This window comes from Cyphomyrmex costatus, unplaced genomic scaffold (assembly GCF_001594065.2).
Source record: "Cyphomyrmex costatus isolate MS0001 unplaced genomic scaffold, Ccosl1.0 scaffold160, whole genome shotgun sequence".
Taxonomy (NCBI): Eukaryota; Metazoa; Arthropoda; class Insecta; order Hymenoptera; family Formicidae; genus Cyphomyrmex; species Cyphomyrmex costatus.
The window spans coordinates 100241-125043 of NW_017275610.1; the positions used below are offsets into that span (position 1 = coordinate 100241).

At 32.5% G+C, this 24803-nt stretch overlaps 2 protein-coding genes across 2 annotated transcripts in view; one reads left to right on the plus strand and one right to left on the minus strand.

Moving 5' to 3' along the window:
* The window catches only part of dysc (whirlin protein dyschronic), a 79509-nt gene that overhangs the window by 51385 nt on the left and 3321 nt on the right, over positions 1 to 24803 (plus strand). Inside the window, exon 11 of the mRNA XM_018536862.1 lies at positions 18126 to 18353. Within this exon, the coding sequence (XP_018392364.1) occupies positions 18126 to 18353 (228 nt within the window). The remainder of the gene's footprint in view (positions 1 to 18125; positions 18354 to 24803) is intronic.
* Positions 4896 to 10159, minus strand: LOC108771547 (uncharacterized). The gene is made up of 2 exons (XM_018536863.1): positions 9845 to 10159; positions 4896 to 5282 (listed from the first exon to the last, which is right to left on the minus strand). The coding sequence occupies exon 2, from the start codon at positions 5269 to 5271 to the stop codon at positions 5080 to 5082; it is 192 nt and encodes a 63-aa protein (XP_018392365.1). The 5' UTR covers positions 5272 to 5282; positions 9845 to 10159; the 3' UTR covers positions 4896 to 5079.

The window sequence follows — 24803 nt, forward strand, 5'->3', positions numbered from 1 at the left end:
CCCCATATATTCTGCAGCCGATCTCGACGCAGTTTGATTGTCGCTTTCCGTCTTTCTTTTCCTTCATAATGCACCCGTGCTCGTCTTACTGTGAGAAGAAAGAGAAGAGCTCAATGAGGGATTCTCGATAAGCGAACGGAGGAGCAAACAGTAAAAGGATCGTAGGAGCCGCGTTTCACGGTCTTGCCGTTTATCTTCCTCGCTGTTCACCCCTCTCGTCGATCGATATCGTGATAGTCGTTCTACTTGAAAATTCCTCGCAAATTGTTCCCGTAATAACGGAGGATTAAAACGAGCCTATCCGCCCGCTCGCGCATAAGCGCGATTTCATTCGCGCAGTAGATCTAGAATTTTGTCATGTCAATGAAAAAATTCTGATTTTAGGATATAGGGAGATCCCAAAACACACTAAAAGCGACATGACTCTTTGCCAAGAAAACCATATTTTACGTATTTTACGCCGATATGATTACTCGATATTTTAAATTACAAATATGCAATATCTCGATTGAAGTACATATATATATATATATATATATATAGTAATTTTAGGATAGAAATATTCAGAACTAATACCAATGTAACCTTTTGCAACGGAAAAATACATTTTTCACTGTATTTTACGCTAGTACGGCTACATATGATATTTTAAATTTTAACTTTGCAATATCATGATTGGATTATTATAGTGATTTTAGAATAGAAATATTTAAAATTGCAAGCGATACGAGCTTTTGCAGCAAAAAAATGTCTTTTATCGTATTTTACAGCGATACAACTTTGCTATATTAAAACTATTTTTAAATATCTAACTTCTAGATATATAGTATCTCAACTAGATTATTATATTATTATTATCATCATTTAACCTTTGGAGGACCGAGGACTACTTTAGGAACTCGACATTGGTGCTACCTTTTTTGCCATTCAACCCCATGACATTGTGTGACCAAAAAGTTCTAGTCCTAAAAATAAAAAATTTGATCAAAAACATGCCGGTCCTTAGAAGATTAAAGATTAAAATAGCCAAAACTCTAAAAGCTTTTATCTTTTATCTTGTAAAAAAGCACAAATTTCACCGATACTCTTACTCAATTCTAAATTGTAATTATGCAATAACTTAATTTATTACTGTGATTTTTAGATAGATATATCCAAATTTAGAAGTGACCTTTTCTATTATCGTGAAAGAACGTATTTTCATGATATTTTATGTTACGTCGATGCAGTTATTCGAAATTCTAAATTCTAAGTATACAATATCACAATTATTATTGTGATTTAACGTAGAGATATCTAAAACTGAAAAAACAATGTAATCTTTCACAAAAAAAAAACATTTTTCATCAAATTTTACACGGATACACAGTACTTCAAAAGTTTCAATAAATATTATTTTTAGAAAAAAAAAGAAAAAAACATAAATTGTTTGTCAAATGCATTTAACTGTAGATGATGGATTTTTTCATATTTAAAAAGAAATATTGATTTTGTATTTTAATTTAATTTTCTATTCTTACAGAAATAAAAATTAAGAAAATTTAAAACATACTAGTGAGCAAATATTCAGTCAAAAATTGTGAACAAGAAACGTATTCTATTTTAAACCATCGTTATGTAAGGAGGAGTGGGAGAAGCAATCAGAATCTACAAAAACAAGTGATAGTGTGCTAGTGGACAAATAAACACTCCGACATGCTACAACGTTAGTTCATTCTGATGCAGATTCCTTTAGAATAATTTAAACATAAAATATCTTAAAAATATACAGAAAATAATAATTTGAATTAATAAATATTTAATGTAAAATATGATAAAAATAAATTTTCTATACTTTTCATCTATTTATTAGAAAAACTTTTCATTTATTTAAACTTTTGAGCGTCAACTCGATATCCTAAATTCTAATTATGCAACGTCTGAATTAAATTACTATTGTATGTTTAAGATAGAAATATACAAAATTGAAACATTTTTGACACGAAAAAATATATCTTTTACTCTTAATATTTACCGTCAATATGATTACACTACATAAGTTGTAATTACACAATATCTCAATTAGATTATTATTCCGCATAATATGCGGATGTTATGGTAATCACATTAACGCTAAATGCGTGGTCGGAAATGTAAACATTGAAGTTGTTCAACCATGATTAGAATATATAGCGGGCAACTCCGCTTTCACTGTATTAAATTTTACTCCCGTATTAAATTAAATTTTACATTAAATTATAAGTGAATTAATATAAAAGTGAATAAATTAATAAGTCTGACTTGGAATCTATAATTAACCCGTAATGTGCAATTAACATAATAATTCGATGTAATAAACCCGTCATATAAATTTATGTTTTGAGAAGTTTTCGTTGCGCTATCAAACGCACACCTCACTAATACAATTTTCATTGCCAAAAACTTTACCTGAAAACTCGGTCCTTACTCTAATACAACTGCGCATTACGTGATTTACGTAGAAATCGCGGCTGTTCTCCCGAAATGAAACGAGAGGTGTGATGAAAAGGAGGGAGAACAGAAACGCCGCCGTCTCATTAGAATCGACTAATTAAGGCCGCTCGTTTCCATTAATGAGGTTCCGCTATTAGTCACTCACCTAAGGTGGCCTAAAAGTAGTTTACATATCGATTACACGGTTTATATATCAATTATACATTTTTTTTTCCTCGCAGCGCAGAAATTTCGTTATATTGGATCAAAACTTTTGTTTTACGGACTTCCGTAGCGCTACTTTATTTATATCATGTTTATATGTTTTAAACAAAAGAATTTGGCAATTATACCATTCAACAGAACAAAGTTTCAACTTGAAGAATTTTTAACGAAGTTATGAGCAATCAAAATACTTCTTTTTCATTATTTAACATGATAACTTAGTAACAAAGAAAACTTAAGAATATTTTTCAAAAATAATTTCGTCGGGAAAACTTTGAGTTTTTACGTTAGAAAGTCGAAAACTTCTGTAAATTTTTTTAGTACGTTAGAGGCTTATAAAGTATAAAAAGAAATTTTTCCATCTGTTCAGTTCGTAGTTTCCTATATAAAAAAATTACTAAACTTACAAAAAAAATATTTTAAGCTTTAAAACTCTTTTACAAAATTAAAATTTCGTTCATTTTGAACGAAAATACAGTTGCTTGAATTTTAAAGTTCGCAGCGTTATAAGAGAACTTCTGTTTTTAACGTCAAAATATAAACAGAAACGTTATTTTTAGACCTTTTAATTTGCTTAAAATTCTGATATACTATGTAAATTTGACCAATGTATCAACGAGTTCGATACGAAGAAAATTTTTCGGCTATGCATTATAACACTTCGGTGACAAAAGAATAATTACACTTTCTATCGTAATTATTACGTAATTAGCAACACAAAAATGTGAGAGTGAAAGATACTTAAACAAATCCATTTAGTTTGATTACGTATTAATGAAGGTCATTGATTAACACTATTGCTTTCTTTCGAGACTCATCTTTATTTTAAGCTTCTGATAAAGAATTAGATGATAACTTCTTATAAACGTTACATGTCACGCGGATATCGAGATGATACAGGCTGGAAATAATGAATAAAATAATTTACTATAAATAAGACAACACGGTGCCTGGTTAAACAATACGAAACTAAGTAAGCAAGAATCTCGTTTTAACTTATGTTTAATGACAGAACTTAATACTTAAGATTATGTTTTCTTAATAGGAATACTTTGCATCATTGCGTACAAGGTTGCTTATATTAATTACAAGCTAATTAAAAGTGACCGAAATTGGCCTCGCTCTTCAGTGACGCGTGCCGCCGCGATTTACGGATTACGCGATTTCTCAGCGTTTTTGAGGGCAGTCGAAAGCCACGCGATAATTGCTTCGTCCTTAACGCCACCAAGCTGTTTGAGGCCTCTCGCAAATCCCATTCGTGAACACTCCTTCCTAGATCCTCGTCATAAGTCACGCCGCGAGGACGCCGTGCCAAATCGCCTCTCTCGACTAATTGCACTCGACAATTGCGATCGATCGAAAGCGCAGGGAGAAACGAAGGGAACGATTCTGATTCTCCGAGCCGCATGTTGCCGACGTTATATCCTCGTTCCGATCTTCGCAGTCAACGACTGCCGCCCGTTTCGAACTCACTCTTCCGCATGACCGACCAACTTCGCTGGAGATATGCCAAGTGATAGTACCTTCGTGGCAGATCCTCCTGTAGATCCTTGCTCGATGAAACAACGATCGAATCGCCAAATCGATTTCCGCCGCTCCACCGAACGTTTTCTTCAATTTATATTGGACTTTTATTGTTTCTTTGTTTGACAAAATTTCAATTGTATTATTATTAATTATTACAATTATTAAATATTAAATTAAGATATTATTAAACTAATTATTAAAAAATTAAAGAATTTCATAAAAAAGTAAATAAAAATATTATGCTTTAATCTAAGCGTTGTATTAATCATTATAAATGATTTAAGTCTCAAATTTAAATCAAAGCAAAAATTTAGCTTTGAAAGAATTTAAATTTACAAACTATCCTAAATAAAAAAAAAAAAAAAAAAATTTTTATAAAAGATGAGTAAACGAATTTCAATTCTTATTTAATAGTTTTACCTCAATAAATTACTAAAAATTCTTTTACAGAGAATTAAAGAATTTTGTAAGTAAAAATATTTTAATCCAAATGTAGTCCTATTTCAATCGATTTGATTTTTAAATTTAGCTCGAATAAAAAATTTATCTTTTCTCTAAATTTCCAAACTTATAGAGCCCCCTATTTTTGTCATAATTTTCAGTATAATCCAAAAAATCGCTGTTAAACAATTTAACACTTATATATTTTTAGATGCATAAATATTATACAAAAATCTAAGTTAAAGAATTATCTTAAAACTGCGGGAAACTTAAAAAAAAAAAAAAACGCTCGATACAGCGATAGGAAATTCAACAACGATTCAAGATCGTTCAGCAATTCGCTCTTCATGGTAGGCAGGTACGAGGATGGCGAGGAAGGTACATGAAGTAAATTCTCGCGCCCGCGCCGGAACCCTACGATGGCCGTGAGGTCGGTCAGAGCTTATCCTGAAGCGCCTGGCGCAGCTCCTCTGTGGCCTTGGCCACATCCTGACCCTGCCGATGGGAGTGCATCTCCGAGCGCGCCGAATGCTGCACCGCCGAGTTCGACCGCCGCACGGAATTTCCGCTGCCGAACTTAGGCCGCGGGATCCGCACGCGTTGAACGTCGCTCAGCCACGACTCCATGACTCCCTCCCCTGGGAAGAAAGCAACGACGCCCGTTTATAGACGATTAGATTCTAAACTTTGTTAGAGCTGAAACGAAGCATCAAAGCGAGGAAAAGCTGAGAATTATGCGGGATTTGAGGACTCGCGCGGTTTACGAGCGAAATTTTATAGGATCTTTGTTGGCAGAACTCGTGAATTATGAAAATGGATTTTAGGATCGCACGGTTCTTTTCTCGGACAGTGAGGAAAGCGGTGACATGCGCGTTTGTACTGATCACCGTCATTAGACGCAGGTCGATTAAACGAGAGAGTCTGAGTTTGTTGGAGGTTGACCTAAAGAAATGAAAAGAGGACACCCTCATTCTTTCTAGGAAGAAAGCAGTGACGGATTTATGAAACTAGTGTATTTAATATCGTGTGGACATGCACTTTAACAAATTGAAAGCAGATTAGAAGAGAGAGCCCCAGTTTCTTACGAATGAACTAAAAAAATTAAAACGAGGAAGGGAAGGGTAGTTCTTCGTTCTGAAAAAAAGCGATGACTGCGTTCATGTTCATAGTAATGATCCAATATCATCAATGAATTCTGAATAAGCGAAAGCTATAACGAGACATTTTTATTTGTTAAAATTGGTTCTTGTTATTATTTCTTAAAGTATTTGTGTTAAATTTTTAATGTGTCTGAGTGTTACATTAACACAATGTAAATATGTCATTTAAATATTTTAAAAAATTTAATAAATTAATGATATAATTGAATTACAGACTCTTATATGTTTTCAAAACAATTACAAAAAATTAAGTAAAAACATAAAGGCTATTAAGAGTCAACGCTGTTAACAGTGCGCAAAATTTTAAAATCTAAAACATAGATATTATGTCGATTCCAAATTTAAATATTTTATTTAAGGTTCAACATATTTTAGTATTAAAATAAGACAATTTAGGTGAACAAATAACATAAAAATAATAATTAAAATATAAATTCTGAAATAAATAACTAAAATATGGTAATATAAAATATAAATTATAAATGTTATAATTTATGTTAATATGTTAATCTTACTGAAGAAATATAGTTTCACAATTTGCTTACAAATTGTGCTAATATTACATTTTTGATGTTAACTTTCACTTAATATTTGTATTGCTTCCTAATGTTTTCATCTTGTAATTAAAGTAACACTAAAATTTGGATGTGTGAAATGGATTAAATTTAACACAAATTTTCCAACTATGTAAATTTATTAAAATTGAACTGAGAAGGTTTGAAATAAAAGGAAAGAGCTAAAAAATTCAAAGTCGATAGCAAAGTTCTGAAATCTGTGGTTTGAAAATTTCAAAGTAAATGAAAGTAGAATTTATGAATGCTAAATTTTTTTTAATTTATGGATTTCAAGATTGATAGGGATATTCTTTGAATTTTATAATGTGGAGTTTGACATTTGTAAATTTAAAAAAATATACATTTCTCACGATTTCTAAATTTAAATATACGAAGAATACTAATGAATATTAAAAGCCGTATGTCTCAATATTTATGTAACGTTTAAAGGTTCCATCAAAATAGATAAAAGGTAACTGATAAAATTCCAACACAAAGGAGGATAAAAGATACGATGAGGAGGCATATTTTCTTTATCCTTCTCGTAAATTTACGTGTCAATCTGTCATGATCTTGTGGAAAATAAATAACAGTACATATATAGACATTCGAAATCGAAAATTTTACATCAACTGTCTAGTGTCTACTGGGAATGAGAAGGCGCGCGCGAGTCTTAAAGTAAGGAGAATAACGCGATCTACTGGGATTTTACGATCTTGTTTACGCCCGGTCGGATCGGGAATGAACCGAGGGTGAGAAAAACACATCGTGATTCTGCTAGAAAATCGAGGACGAAGCGAATAAGCCTGTAGCGTATGCTTTTCAGATGTACATATATCGTATTCCGATATTTATTTCCGATTATTTTACTTTTCGTCAATTGACAAATAAAGTTTACGTTTCTTTTCTTCATAAATCCCAATGTCGTGTATTGAAGATAAAGTTCGAAAAATGTAATTTTAAAAATCACTTCTTTATTTTAAAAATGACGTAACTAAAAAAAGTATAATTTTCAAGTTATTATCACAAATGAGTTAAATAAATATTACTCTATCAATCTTTAAAAATGAATTAACTCGACTTTATGTTTCAATCATTTAAATTTTTCTATCAAGTCCAAGTTTTTTTACTGTTCTAGACGTTGAAAAAGTGTAGAAAAATGTATGATTACTTTTTCCATCCTTATTGTAACATTAATGCCAGTTCATCAACATAGTTTAATTTTAATTTTGGTTCACACACAGCTAACTTTTCATATATATAATATCTTTTTCTAGTTCTAAAATTAGAAAAAAATGAACAAGAAATTGAACCGAAATTAAAGTTTATCTACATTGGTAGAAATAGACGTAAATAATGTTTCAACAAGATATTTTAGGAGAAAAACTCGGATCCTCTTTTATTTCATAAAAATTGATCCTTTAGAGGGATGTACGAGTATAAGTTTTTATGAGAGAGTCTCCTTTCAAAAAATCATCTTCTAAAATCTTTTACACTTATTTAGAAACACACTGTATATTTTTGCCAATGTTTTTCTAATTAGTCAATAATTTCCTGTTGAAAAGTAGTTTTTTCGCTTTTCTGGAAAACTTAATTTCTTGAGTTGTATTACATTTAAAGAAAACGATGTCTTGACATTTCAAAATCCTTGAGCGCACTAGTTTTTTTAGAATTTCCAGGATTTTTATTCTAGACTTACGATCAGAATATATACATACGAAATCGGAAATACATGTATATTTTTCACACGGCTATGTACGGAATCCAACAAGTTTCATGTGGCGATTTTCTTATCGATCACCATATATACATACGCATCCGCGCTGCACTCGTGGTGTTTCGCGCGCAGGATTATTATCGGTACGTCTTCTCGCAGCTTAATGATCTCGCCACAGTTAGATTTCATCAAGCGTGACGCAGTTTCCTAATCGAGGCGGCGTAATCACGCGAAACGCGAACCGCGAGCGCATTCGGTATTGCGTGAAATTTCTAATTCCGTGTAATTACCGTGACTACAACGAGAGCTGAGGAAGTCCCAATATTCTAAATTAATATCAGTAGCGCGGACAAAAGTAACAATTTTAAAAGACACATCCTAATACTCCTGATAATTTTAACGCATTATCGTATTATTGAAATTTCAGAGGACTTATTTGCTAATCGGTGAAAATAATAATAAACGGAGGTAAATATCGAATTATCGGACATACAAAAATAATAATTCGAAAAATAAAAATTGTAACGTAATAAAATTTTTAAATACAATAACTGCAGGTGGAATAAAGTTGAACAACTTTTCCGTTAACCAACTACTGAGAAATTATGGAATAATCTAATTTTCTTGATATAGGTCAGGAATGCATTAATTTTACGGAGATCACATGCATTTCCAAGAAATCAGATTTCGTCTCTCATCGTCAAGCTTTGTTTTCAAGATTAAAACTGACAAATTCACGTCGTTTCTCTTATTTTACAAGTTACATGAATGTGCCAGATACTATCTTGTTTCTGTCGACGCTGAGTACACTGAGTACTAACAATAAGCAGTAAATCAACCAATCTGCCGAAAAAAGACTCGACTTGCCCGAAAAGACTTGTTCTTGCAGCTTGACAATTATCACCATGTAAACGTGTTGGTCCTACTTCTCGAAATATATTACTCAAACACGCATTTTACCGCAGGCAGCCACGTTTTGCTCCGAAAAAAATCGCTACGCGATGACAGAGATCATTCGCGATTTCGAAGGCCAAGTAAACTCAACGACAATGACGGAACTGTGTTTTACATTATGGCGAATTATGTAAACGTCAAGCGCGGAATGACAATCGACGTTTAGCCTACACACTTCCCTATACGTGGAATATTTTACAGGTCACGTTTTACGCACATGTTACGATCTTGTTATGTATCGTTCATTTGCTACTGACGTAATTAAAACCTGTTATTCTGTTAGTTACATGCAGAAAGAAAACATATTTTTATTTTTCTACAACCAGTTATTATACTAAAATTACATTTCAAAATTATTATTATTTGATAATATTCAATAAATTAATTTTTTATTACGTCTTTAATTACGTACAGAAAAAGAAGAAAAGTAAATATAAAGAAATACAGAAAGAACACACTTAAGTTTAAGTGTGTTCACATATTGTTATTATTCTACAATTTGTTGTTTTAACTGTGTCGTTAATAATAATTAAATTAGTAAATGAACAGTATGATGATAAAATCTTGTTGTATCAAAATATTTGTAAAATATAAAATACAAAATTTGTCAACAAAAGTATCGTCCAACAGAGGGGAAATTAGTAAATGAAAAATTTAAAACATCGAAGAACATGTTGACACAAGAAAAAAATATTTGATTAGAAAAGCGTTTAGCATATTTAAAGTATTGAAGAATATTTAGATATTGTTTAAATATTGAAATATTTTCACATGATAAAAGAGCAAATTTTCCAAAGTTCAATTCTGATAAATACCTGCCAAATGTCTGATGAATCGCTATGAACGATTAAAATCCAGTCGTGGTCCGCGTAATTTCTGAACTACGTACTGAAGGATCAATGATGGATCGTGACAATCGTGGGGCCCAATAGAGAGAACAACGCGAGGAGCGCTCGACTCGCTGGTGCCTGTGCGACTGATTCAGGAATCGGACATGAAGTAGCAGCCAGCGCAGGTTTACGTTTACCTGATCGAGAGAGTGAGTCAGCCCACGAAGAAAGAGAAAGAAGGAGGGAGAGAGAACGTGGCCGATGGAACCGATGGAGGAAGAAAGAGTGAGAGGGAGAATGGGAACAACAAATAAAGGTAGGGAACCAAAGAGCAGGAGAAACTACGGCGCAAAACGAGCGGATAAAAGAGGACCAAATGGAGGGCGAGAGACAGAGAGAAGGTGGGAAGGGGGAGAGGACAAGTAACAGGTGAGAGAAAATCAGGAACGTAGACAACAGGACACGACGACTGAAAGCAACACTTTCCGGTCCGGAAGGCCCCGATTCCGTTAAAGTTACTGCGCGTGAAGATGTCTCAAGCGTCACGACATTTTCTTCCTACGAGGATGCAACGAAGGACAGATGATCCCTGAGGTAGGGCTTCATCTCTGCCGAGAGACTTCGCTTTCGGGCCCGAAAATCGCAGCTACGCCCGTAAGACCGGCTCCTACACAACGTTGCCAGATTAGCAGGCTGCAGCTACATAGCGGATGCAGGGTTACATGGTGCAGTCCTCCCAGGTGCAGCGTGCTCCTCTTCGGAACTCTGCCGTGCTATCGAGAGTCTGATAACAGGACCGTATTCGTGCGACCCGGGCAGCATCGGACCGTATCGTCGCTTAATCGCGATTACGCGTGACTTAAAAAAAGAAAGGGCACAAAGAGAAAAAATTCCAAATCTATTGTGAGGCAACGAGAAGGGAAGATACAGCGATACCATGGAGAAGAATATGATATGCATGAGCGTTGTGGCTGATGATATAACGAGGTTGGATCGCGTGACACAATGTTTTCTAATGTTTGGATGCACCGGGTGTGCCGGGATGTGAACAGCAATAATTACGAATAAGCACAGCAGGAACTACATTCTCCGGTATTCTGTGTGATACGCTTCGGTCTTTGCAATTCAGCGCGAAAGTATTATCTATTAATAGTACAAGGCTAAAAACATGATGTAGTGTGACACGTTGATACAAGATTCTAACTTTTTACAGGAGAATGTAAAATTTTTCCGATCATGTGTATCCTGCATGGAAAGAACGATTTTGCTGTGTTTAAAATGTAGTTATATACTGAGAACATGTACACTTTATTCAAAAGATATCTCAGGTACGTCTTTAAGATGTTCAGAGGACATGAATGTCGTTTAAATGTCTTTAGGATGTTGCTTGGAAATTTGTACATTCTGTGAACGTCTTAAAGGCGTTTCCAGGATATCTCTCGGATAAAGTATGCTATATGGGTAATTTCATTGGATTATTAAAATAATTATGTAGAATACTCAAAAGAGCTGGCTGCTGGAATATCAAACCTTTTGTAATGTATTGATACGTATACACACTAAGAAAGATATCTGGTTAAAAATAAACAACCAGAAAATTCTGATTATATTATTCAGAACTCCGGTTATTTCAACTAGAATTCCAATTGATTTAACAAAAAAATTCTCATTCATTCAATTTCTACCAGAATTCAAATTAAACTAAACAGACAAATTTTATCGGTACAAAATTCTAACTTTTTGTAAGGATATAAAAATTTTCTGATCATGTATATCCTGCGGAAAGAACGATTTTGAAATAAAGTATCTAAAAGTTTAGCTAACAGATCTAAAAATACCCTACAGCATAATTATCTGAGAATGTTCTAGTAACGTTCAAAGAATATAAATATTAAACAAACAAGAATAACAGTCTATAATATAAACATTATCTGAACATCCCTTGGAGGTCTGTACGGATAATTTTGTTGGATTATCAAAATAATTATGTAGAACGCTCAAGCTAGTTGTTAGAACGTCAAAACTTTGCTTGAGTTTAGCATGCTTGAGTTTCCTGCATAATTATATGGATGTTCCAACAAAATTATTTTCAATATACTCTGAAAAAAATATCTAGTTGATTTAATGCAAATTCTAGTTAAAATACATGAATCAGCATTTTCTGGTTAAATTTATTAGAATTCTAATTATTCTGATATAATTAAAATCTTTTGGTGTGTCCATTTTCAACCAGACATTTTTCTCAGTACTATGTATCTAAATTTTAGATGCTTCGACAAAATCGTCCTTTCTGTATGCATTTGGAAGCAATGTGAGCGGACATCACGTGTTAGTGACATGAAGACAGGATTTAAATGCGATGCGATTAATATGAAAAATTGTAACGCGTACAAGAATATAATACGAGCGTTAAGAGTTCATCGAACCCGCACGCGTATTGCGCCACTCTTCAAACCAGTTCGTGAGTGACACCTACGCATGGAGATCGACGTGATCCATGAGTTCGCTTCCCAGTCGGAACGATCCACAGACGGATGAGTTAAGCGCGACCAATGCGTTATTCAAAAATTATAATCTGTATTTAAATGGACGTTCTGATGATTCCCAACTATTTTTATGTTTTACGTTTTATTTGTATCAAAAGGCTCCAGTTTTTTTTTTTTTCGTCACATTACAAAATTTGAAAAAGTATTATCCGTCAAATCAAGGAATTGAAACTAGTCTACTAAAAGAATTAATTTAATTCTAATATACGATTATTTTAGAAAGAAAGATTATGCCACCCCTGCGAAAATTTTCCACGCTTTATTTATACCAGAAAATCTCAAATCTTATCTGTCAAATCAAGATCAGTAGAAATTTAAAAAAGTTAAATAAAATAAAATTAATGAACTTATTTTTAATGCAATTATCTTGAAAGCAAAAAATTATCGCCACTTCTATGAAAATCTTCGATTCCAAGATAATTGCATTAAACGCGTAAAGATTTTATGTTTTATAGTTTATTTTTTTTTAAATTTTTATATTTTATTTATATCAGAAAATCCTAAGTCTTGTCCGTCCATTATAATTAAGAACAGCAAGAAACGAAATAAAAGAAAGAAATTAATTTATTTCTAATGCAATTTATCTTGAAAAATTATCATTATCCACGCAATAAACTTCGCCTGCGAGATAATTGCATTAAACGCATAAAGTGTTACTTTAAAAGATTCTGTGATTTTTTTTTTCTTATAACTCTATTTATAGCTCGATTTATATCTCTTCCATGGAGATTAACAAAAATAAAAAAATTAATTATTTATTGCTTCGATATTATCAGCCGCTCTAATAAAATTGCATAACTAATACGAATACGAAGCCTACTATATAACAGTCTAGCTTGGATCTTAGTTACTTATATATAATTATATATAAAATACTTATGTATAATTTCGCGTGAATTTATATACTGGTATGTGTATAGTCTTTCCAAACTGCGCGCCGAACAATAGTCTGTTTTGAAACACAACTCTAGTAATCTACCGTAGTGCTATCACGAATTAAATTGATTAACAATTTAATAGTTAATTGATGCTCTTTTTGACATCTTATTGCGAAAAATTGCATAAGCTGATAAAATTGATACATATTTCTTATTAATTACTATTTGTGAATTAAGACACGGCAAGCAACAAAGCTTTTTGCTACGACCGTGTCGTTTTGCTTGCCCGATAAACGTCACGTCCACTAACAGAGAAATATCGTGTTCCGCCAATTCCTGGATGAAAAGAACAGGAATGACCGGTTGTTCAGCTAACTCCCGACTTTTCCAAGAACGAAACCTCCGATCAACTCCGACTGACCGCGGAATCATTGAACGCCGCGACAATTGACCTACATCGTAAAATCGTAAAACACCGGTCTTCCTCCTCGGGACTCCGGTTCGGGGACCACCCGAGGCTCCGCGTTTGTTCTACGTGATCCTCGTTCCGCGTACATAACGGAACGTCGTCGTCCCGAAACTTTCTCCAGTACGGCGCGACGCGCCGGCAACGATGGCGGTCCCATTAATAACCGGCAATGATTATTATTTCCTGCTGCCGACTAAGGTTACTAGGTGACCACGAAAATACGTGATTTGGATTTAGAATAACAAAATTGCCGGCTGAAGTTGGCAATTGAAATATTAATTCTCAAAATATAAATTGAACTGTTCGACGACTCAAAATTAGTTTCAGTTAAGTTTCTCAGCAGAAAAATAACTGATAAAATATGGGCCCAAGTTATTTATGCACGTTAGCTGATGAGTTCGTGTCTATCGCTTTAAATAAAATAAAAATGATCTGACATGAGAGCAAGAAACAGTTATTAGGAGGCCTAATATCTCTAATGATAAATTGTGTGTATCATTTTTTTTACACACATTTCTCTTAATTTTAAATATATAATTGATTTTTCACTGATCATCTACTACCTGATATTTGTTTTAATATGTTTTTTATATGTAAAAGGATTGACAAAAAGAGAAAATGATATGCGATACAAAAGATGCAATATTCATATAAAATTATTTATACAATACACACAAAAAATAAAACATTAAAATAATAGATAGCAGAGAGCTCTCGAAATTCAAATATACAGTTTATATTGATATGTATATAATTACAATAATTCTTTTATTAAATTTAAAATATTATATCACATATTTGTACGTTTTAAGTTGTGGAGAGTTGATTACTCGTAAATTGTATTGTACAAACTCAGATAGTTTGCATCATATCGTTGTAGTAATTATAATAATATAATACAATATATGTAATAGTATTAATATTAATAGTATTATTAACAGCATACTAATTACGCGAATTTATTATTTTCATTGCCCTCATTTAATTATTTTATTATCATAAAAAATAAAATTATGAAAAATTAAATAATAACAAATTAAACTAGATTTTAATGCTGAACATTGTATGACAAATATTGTAAATATATACGAACGTTTCTCAGACGACTTTATCAAACCATCTTCAGTATCGAAATTATTAAAATAATTAATTATTAATATTATGAAAAATAATTTTTGTACAATACAAAATTCTTAATTCTGCAACGAATAAAATTTTGTCGAGGTACGATCGGGTAGATCTTAAAAGGTTTCTACTTTCTTTTCCAGTGTTAATCGTTTCGCCACAGAAATGTGGTTTTTTGAGCAAATTACAGTCTGGTGTGAAACACTATGAAACGATCCTTAAACAATTTATATAACTGGTTTCATGCGATCCTTCGTAGCTAGGGGGACGTGCTCCAGTTAAGACGGCAACAATCAGGCCCACCTGCGCGCCGTTACGCGTCCCCGCACAAAACGATCATAAACGCGAGCGTGTCGATCATGTAGGTCCCACGATCGCTTTACAAAGAGACCGTCCGATTACTGTACCGCACTTTCTAAGTATCGTTCTTCTTGCATGATCGCGATTCTATAGAGAGACTGGTATATTGAACGTCAGAAACTTGTTTAATCCATTAAAGTTTCAACCAATATAGATTAACTTTAATCTCGGCTCAACTTACTCTTTACCCTTTCTTAGCTTTCAACCAATGTAGATTAACTTTAATCTCGATTTAATTTACTTTTCATCCTTTTCTAGTTCTAAGAATTGAAATTATTAAAAATTTTTGTAAAGATAAAAGTTAAATTACATGGATGAAAATGGATATAAATCCCAAGAGACTCATACGATCTTTTTTGTTTTAAACTCTTATACTCAATCCTAATAAAAAATTTTATACCGCAATTAGTATTTAAAAAGAGTTGATCTTTCCAAAAATCTAATCGGCAATGTCATGGGATGTCTAAAAAAAATTAAAGGTAAACAAAATTAGAGGTAAATAGATTAAATGACTCCTTTTTTTACTGGCTATATAAATTATTCAAATAATAATGACATCAATTTATTTCTTTTAAAGAGAGATATAATCATTTATTAGCTGAATATTCATCACACAGTATATATATATATATATAAAGACAAGAGTCACTCTTTTTATCTCTACTTCCAACTCTTATATCTTTTTTTTAAATATCCTATTCTATTGCCAATTAGATTTTCAAAAAAGTAGCTCTTTTTATTCCTAAATAACAAATTATAATCTAAAAATTTGTATTAGAATCTGAATTATAAAAATTTAAAACAGAAAAAAAACGCGTCAGTTTTCTGAATCTTGGATTAACGCAACAAGGTAAACGTCGTTAATTGAAAAAAGTTGCTCCAAATATCATTTTATATGACATACAAATGAGAAGAATAAAATGCACAAATATAATAGAGATGTTAAGGAACCTCGTGCAGAATTGTTGTGAGAAATTGCACATTTGCGAAAAATTACTGTGGCTGCCCAAGGAAAGTAAAAGAAACGAGATAAGAAAACTAGAGATTGGTTTTTAGACAGGAAATTAGCTCAACAGTCAGGCACAACTAAGAATAAAACGAATAAGGCTAACTACGTATACAAGGCAAAAGTGTACAGTCCCTTTGTACTTTCTCGATGAGTTTGATTGAGTTTGTTACTTATAATTTTGGAGAGCGAGGAGAATATGATACGATTAATCTCATTAAAAAACTACAAAGATACCCTACAGTATCCACAGTATCCTACAGATCCAATGCAATTTTTGAATTATGCTGCATTGAGAGAAATGCAGTGACTATGATTTCATGATAAAATAATTATGATTACAGACTCCATTTTTATAGTTATTACTGCTATAATATTAATAATAATAGTTATGTATAATTCCATAAAAAAATATATAGTTGCCACCAAAAATAACTATAAATTATAGTTAATTTGTGGTAATTGCAGTCATCTTTTTCTCTCAGTGTAGCGAATAAAAAAAATCAAGTAATAGAATAACGTCAAAAAATAATACAGTGATCAAGTTTCTATTAAACGTCAGTATTGGCGATTTTCATAGTCCGTTCTTACTTTAAGATCGTCTTAAGTAATGTCTTAAGTTAATACGGCTCTTTGATTGGTTCATGACATCTTAAGACTGTAATTAAGACGGTCTTAAACACAAGATCCAACTATAAATACCGGCTTATATCGGTTAACGTTATTCTACCACTTGAGAAAAAAAAAAGACAAAAAGAGACGAAAAGATAGAGCATAATTTATTAGATTTAATTAATAATAATTATTATTATTTACCCTAGAAATCTCTCTAAGGAAAATTATGCTGATATTAAGGCACACTGAGAAAAAAATGTTTGATGTTTATGATTGTAATTGCATGATTAAATAATTATTAGCTCTAAGTTTTATAGTTATTACTGCAGTAATGTTAGTAATAATAATTATATTTATAATTCTATTATATATAAAAAATGTAATGTAGTTGGCCACAAAAACAATTATAAATTATAGTCATTTTCATAGCCAACTCTATAGGTACTTAATTTTAACAAATATTAAAATCTTTTTAGGACAATGATAAACAACAACAAGAAGAAGGAAGCCAATGACGGTCAAAGCTGGATCACAATGCTTATTATAATTATGTGTGAATTTTACATACTGCGTATGTAGTCCTCCCATATAAATCGATACTTAATTTTCTTATATTATATATTGAACTTAATTATTATTATTAACAATATAGCAGTAAGAACTAAAAGGAGCTCTCTTAATTACTATTAACCATAATTATTTTACTGTGTAGTTATAGTCACAAATACCAAACATTTTTCTCTCAGTGCACAGATTTTTATCTGCTATAGATTTCTTCTGTGGTTAATTCGACCTCTGAGTATTCATCATGTAATTTTTTTGTTTGGAGCGGAAATATAAAAAGTGAAAATTGGTATTTATGTATGTCGTACATACATACATATATATACACATACATATAAAAATTTTCATTTTTAGCCCTAAGAAAAACGTTACATGATTTGGCCTCCTGAATCATATCTTTCTCACACACTTATCTATATTTTAAGTATCGTACAACAAACTTTTCACGCATTTTGATTGGCTGTAGGACAGAAAGATTCAAGAACCTCCCTGTCCTGCAACCAATCGCAGCTGGGAAAGCCTTGTTGTCGTACAATACATGAAGTATCGGCTTTACGATCACTTATCTCAATTCAACGTAATTACCAATCACACTGGAATTCACACCGTCCACAATATTCGCGTAAACTAGTAGTATAAGGGACGGAACGGGCGCTAACATGAGGCATTTCCGGTTGTGTTATACGCGGACGTCGCGACGCAGGAGAGCGATGGGGGTTGCGAGGGTAGCGACGCCGAGATGATCGGTAACGGGAGACGGGGCGCTGGCGACAGGAATCGCGATTTGGAGGAGGATGACGAGCTCGAGAGCAGGGAGGAGAGGGGCTCGGAGAGTGGAGGAGGTGGTGGAGGTTTCGGTGGTTGGAGGTCCCACCTGCTCGGTGGACTAACGCAACGTGTCAAATCCTGGTACTGGGGCGCCAGGCCCCTCGTAAGTTTTCCCATCCAGCGAGAATCGCAATCTCTTACTCTCTTTTTCTCTCGATAAGCACGGTTTCTTTTTATCTCTCCTTTCTCTTTTCACTTTCCCTTTCCTTCTTTCATTTTATCCCTCTCGATTCCAATTTCTCTCCGCCGCCACATGGCACTTCGCACAGACTCGCGAAAGGGTGAGAGGGCAAGGGCATCCGTGAAAGGAGAGAAAAATGGATCGGAAAGAACATCTGAGAAGTTTTTATCGAAAATTAAGTTTGATACTTTTAGAAGATACGTCAGTCTCGTTTATATATACACTCCAGTAAAAAATACATTTTACATATCAAATATTAGAATATATGTATAATATATAATATTAATATTGTTCCGTTTTATCAATATGCGGTGTTACAGTTTAATTGCCTAATTTCTATATTTTTTTAAATTTTGATTTATTCAATATTTAAAATAATAGAAATGTATGCTGGATTTTTCTGGATAAAGACTTTTTTGTAATTATAATCATTTTTTAAATCCAAATTAAGATTCTATCTACTTCGATCCTTCTTTTTCGTTTTAATATTATAATTCTTAATTTGATTTCTTTTACTTTTAACTTCCGTTTTTACTTTCTAGCTTTAGTTTTTTTTTTTATTTTTAATCTCAATATTTAGTCCTTTGCTTAAAAGAATTGTTTGGAAAACAGTTTATACGCTCCGTCTTTTATGGGCGCCCTTGTGAAGATTAGGACGTGAATTTAATGATCGACTATGCCTCCATCGAAAGGGAGTAGGTGCAATCAGCGACGAGCAGCAATTTTCGTGTCGGAGCGAGGAAACATGGAAAACCCCATTTGAATCTCGCCGGAAATCTCGATAACATCTCCGCGAAAAAATTACAATACAACGCGAAATCGTAATCGAGTTGGTAATCTGAGTTGCTAAACGTATTCAACATCGTGTGACATCACAACGGATAGTGATAATTACCATCGCGAATTATTTCTAAATAATTTACTTTTTTGTAAAAAAATATCATGATCATATTTTTTTGCTAAATAAAAGACAATCTGTTTTTTACTCGCAAATTTTAATTTATATACTCTTTTTTTATATTTATCCAATAATTTATCTCAATTTCCTTTAATATTTCTAAAAATTTATTTTTACAGTATAATTCATAGAATTTTCTCTAATATTTAAAAAAATTTATACATTTAAATTCATACATTTACTTTTAATAATTCATAAATTCTTTTATTTCAGAATTTTCCTTTACCGTTACTCATTATTACGTCACTTGCTGTTACGTTATGTAAAAGGAACACGAAATTTACTTCATATAAAATTATCAGTTTCCAACAAAGTTACAAGTTTCTTTTTCCGCATGAATAGCCGTACTAGAATCAAATTGTAAGTTATAGCAAAATATAATTGGCAAGAGAAAATAACTGAGGGAAGAGGACTGCACTGCTAATAAAGCCTCGTAATAAAAATCATATTATCCTGAAACAACGAGACATCGTAAACTTCCGGCGAGGTTCGCAGTAACGTCGATTGCGTTTGAAATATCCGGGTCACGTTTACGTGGAAATGACACAGTAAAAAATCATGATAAATTATCAAAAATTTAACGGAAAAAATACAATTAATTGATAGATCGTTTCAATTGTGCGATAAAACTGTCAGAAAATTGCCGGAACAGTTTATTTAATTATCGTGATAATTTATTTAACTTTTCTTGTAAATAACTATCATGTTAAAATGCGAAGCGACAACAATGGTTCGCGATAAACAGCACGGTAAAAATTAATGGTATAAACAGCACAGGTAAACGACGCGGCGGAAATTGCGCGACGGTGCGATTCGAGAGCTACCGGAAACGTCTGCTCCCTTCGGCATGAGTTCTGTTCCTAATTAGATTTCTCTCTCTCTCTCTCTCTCTCTCTCTCACATACAACCATACGATCAAGTATCCTTGTGCTCCTAGAGCTAGTGAGTTTAGTCGACATAGCGTTAGGTGTTGTACGTGTTTTTTATCTTAGATGTCTTGCACATGCTACTTTTTTACGATTTGTCCTTACATTCTAGCACGATCACTATTTTACAATTATACGTATATACACAGAGCGTCTCATCTTCCTCGTGTCGGATTGCAGGCTTGATGAAATCCCAGGTCAGTTTTACGCTCGTGAGAATTTCACGGAAAATTAAAAAAAAAAACGGAGATGATGGAAACAAATATTTAAAAAAAGAAATAAATTGCGAAACAAGATGTTATCACGATATTTACTGCACTTCAAGAGAGTGAAAAGTAATAGAATATTTTCTCTTTTGTGAAGTAGATTTACGTCTTTGTTTCTCTAACTTCTGTTTCCTTTTAATCAAAGTTTTGCGAAACACAATGATTAATTGCGAAACAGCTGCTGGAAATAGCTGCGATGCGAAATAATCTCCTCTCATTGCGAAATCTTCGTTGAACGAGTTGTCTTTAACTTCGTCGCCGAGTTAATCTCTAATTGAAACTTGATTGGGTGAGACATTCTATATATACACGTATTTACGGGCACGGGGATGTATATGCGCTAACATATTCACATAGATGTCTTGGCATGCACCATCATTTTACTCACATAAGAACCAGAATTGATTTAGCAAAACAGAAACCTCACGAGATATGGTTTCAGTATAATTACATATTTTAATTACTTAAATGATCGAGCTATAAAATGATATTAAATTCCCAGTCGATTTGTTAATAAACACGGTTTTTACGAAATACATCCATAAAAGAAATTAATTATATTCGAGAAAAGGAAGATATTGTCAAAGTGCGGGAGAAAGTGATCGTTTTTGTTCAAATACAGGCGAGAAATCTTGTCTGATTCAAGACTAATCTATTTTTACGCGTGTCAATTTGGATGACAACGTAAAATAAGAAATATAAAATTTTACGAAAAACAAGGAAATCTAGGTCAAAAGTTTGGAAACACTTCTTAGAACTTGACATTTTTAGGATTACTTACTCAAATAATAATATGTTCTCAAAACAATCATTTTTCAAATCGAATAACAGTTATCGAATCTAAAAAATTATTGTTAAAAAATACGTTACTATAAATATTTGAATAAGTAATTAAAAAAATGTCAATTATCTTTTATTCAGCCTTTTGGTCTGGAATGTAAATTTTCCTGTGCAAGTTCGAAAATCGTGAGTGGCTGTATTAAGTAGAAAGAGAAACTTTCTTTCGCGGGCAGAAAAAATCGAGTAAGACGCCATGTGGGAAGAGCAAAACTTATTGTACCGACATGCGTGCAGGCGTGGGCACGTGCGTGTATCCGCGTATCTCGCTGCACATCGAATGGACGCACTTTCACTGTTCTCGCTTTACATTTCTCTCGAGAAAACAAGCTGATCTAATTAACTCGATCTTTGCGCCTTCCGGCCGTGAACTCGGTAATTTAAGTGACTGATAAAAAAATGTTAAAAATTAATTACTTTCGCTAGAATAGTAGCATTAATATATATTTCGATCTAGTAAATTTGTACATGAGATCCAGTTAAACTTTCATCCCCCCAATAAAAACTACGATATTAGTCTACCTAATTTAGCATAATTGATTTAATTAATTACAGTTCAATAAATGAGCTTCCTATAGCGTTGATTCAAGTTTAATTTAGTAGAAAAATAGTGTACCTTCTATTGTACTTATCATGTAATTTGTTGAGAACCTCACCTAAAAGTTATCGAAATTTATTTTATAATTGTTATATCGAAGTATACAGACTAGAAAAATTCATACAAATAAAATTCATAGCGATTATGCATATTGCATAGTAATTTTTGAAACGAGTATCTCGATCATTGTCGCCCCAACTGCATGATTGTCAAGTGTTAGTTCAAACAAGTCTCATGAATAGCTAAAAAAAATAACTAGGGTCTTTTCTATTACCTAGCATGTTGTAAATACTTTTCTATCAATTCAGTAATACCTAGATTGACAAGCACAAAAATATTTGGTATTCGTGACAATAATTTCATGGTAAAAAGTGATAATTAAAAACTCCATTTATAGTTATTACTGCTATATAAAATGTTAATAAAAATATTTATAGTTTTATATTAAAAATATATATAATTCACTCTGAAAATAATTATAAACTATATAGTGATTCTCGATGGCCAGCTATGTTTTATTTTATATACATATACATATATAAAATTCAGTAAGAATAATAATTATTATTTAATTTTTTACATAAATGTAAAATTAAAGTTGACCACGAAAAATTATTTATAATAATCATTTTCAGTGTCAAGTATATATTATTTTACATATATATCACGATAAATATCATCACTAACATTATAAAGTAATACTAACTAAAAAAATGGATATCCTAACTGTAACTGCTTTACCATGCAATTACAGTCATAAATATCAAATACTTTTCTCTGGGTGTACAGATTTGACGTACTTTACGCTCTATATCCTTCACACTTTGATGACAATATGTGTGTGTTTCCTATTATTACGTACTTTTTTCTCCAATCAGTTTGATCTCTCTTATTTTCAACGGAACAATTTTTTAATCGATATAGAAAAGACCCAATAATTGCTCTTATTTTGTTAGCGGCATCGTTAGAATTGTCAGAATTAGCCGTACAAATAAACTGCACAATTTGTTAGCTGGCCATTCGCTATGACGACAATGTCGCGATTGGAAACGTCTCTGTTATCGATGTGCTGTTTTTTGCTGCGCATTCGACTACGGTAAGCCGGTCATAAGCGAAACCAGCGCTGACGGTCACAAATATAGCGGCAATTAGTTGTGATAACAACACTACCGCCACCACCACACCACAACTACCACTCTCTTTTTCTCTTTCTCTCTCTCTCTCTCTCTCTCCGAGCACCAACACTCGACTGCTACCAGCCTGCCATCAGCAAGCATGTGACTCAATTTTTCGATATATATTCCTGTGATCTATACGTATATATATTAATACATATCAACATATATAGCCGTGTACTTTCACGTATGTGTACATTATATGCTTGCGTCTTTCAGCACATATAATTCACATACATGCACACAGGTGACGTAATGTTGCACGCAAGGAAAAGCGGAATGGAAACAATAGAACCGTATCGAATGCAAGGAAAACGGGAAAGCTGCAGAATTTTATTATTGTATGTTATTCACCGAAATGCCTCTTTATTTCTCTACGATTAAATCTGTTTAAATTTGTTGATGAAATTAAAAGTGAGACGAGTCTAAATTGCCTAATTACTGTTAACATGTCTCCCTGCATTGGAATACCACCTTTTTACTAAAGATTTGCAATCCGTGTTGAAATGACAAAGAATAGATATATTTAATTAAAGTATATTTTTCCATTTCATCGCTGTTATTCCCATTTCATTTTTAGCACGCTAGATAAGGCATGTGAAATGAGAAAGCATCGAGAGGATAGATAAAATGTATTTCGAAAAGAAAAGATACATATTTATATATATCCTATTGTTCTTAAGTTTAGGAACACTTGTAATTTTCTCACATCTCACGGAAAGTTGAGTATCTTGGTGAAAAAAAAGAAAAAGTGTAGAGAAGTTTTTAATTTGTTTGTATGATGTTTTGTTCCTAAATTATATTTAAAAAATCAAAGATTGATTTTTTAAATATTTTATCTTACTTTGGAGTGCTATAGCTTAATGAAACATTCACAGAAAAAAATTAATAACAAAATATTTAAGTAGACTTTCTAAGTTTTAAATGATTTTTTAAAAGAATTAGTACACGATGATTTTTTGTAATAAATTTCTTGTATAAAAACTCATTTTTACTTTCTAACTTTAAAATTAGTTTTTTTTTAATGGAAAAAAGAAACATGAAAAATCTTTTTGTTATAATTTTTTCGATTCGTATAAATTTTTTCAAAATTTTAAAAAGATTTTTTAAATTTAATTTTTCATGAGATGCAAGAAAATTGCAGATGTTCCCGAATTTGTGAACGGTAGTCTATATATGCATCCGTTTCAAATACCCTTTACTCTATTAGCTTCCGATCAGTACTTTTGCATTTACTTCGAATTAATGCTCGGAATATCTCTTGCGGAGAGATGTGTTTTAATATATTACGAGAACTTGTAAATTATTTGCACACAGATATCTTACGATACTTGTATCTCGGAAGCTGCGTGAAGACTACCAGAACGCTCTTCCACTGCAGCGTGCACGCGAATATGCTAGCATAAGCCTTTTTAGCTCTTATGTGCTGTGTCGTCGTGCGTGTGTGTGTGTGTGTGTGTGTGTGTGTGTGTACATTGAGATGATATTTTGGGTACGCGACAGCAACTACGTTTAATTTATGAAATTCATAAAAGAATGGAAAGAATCTCAATGCGTCCTTTTCTGTGTACGTAAAATAGTAATTTTATTATATCGCAAAAACAGTAAAAAA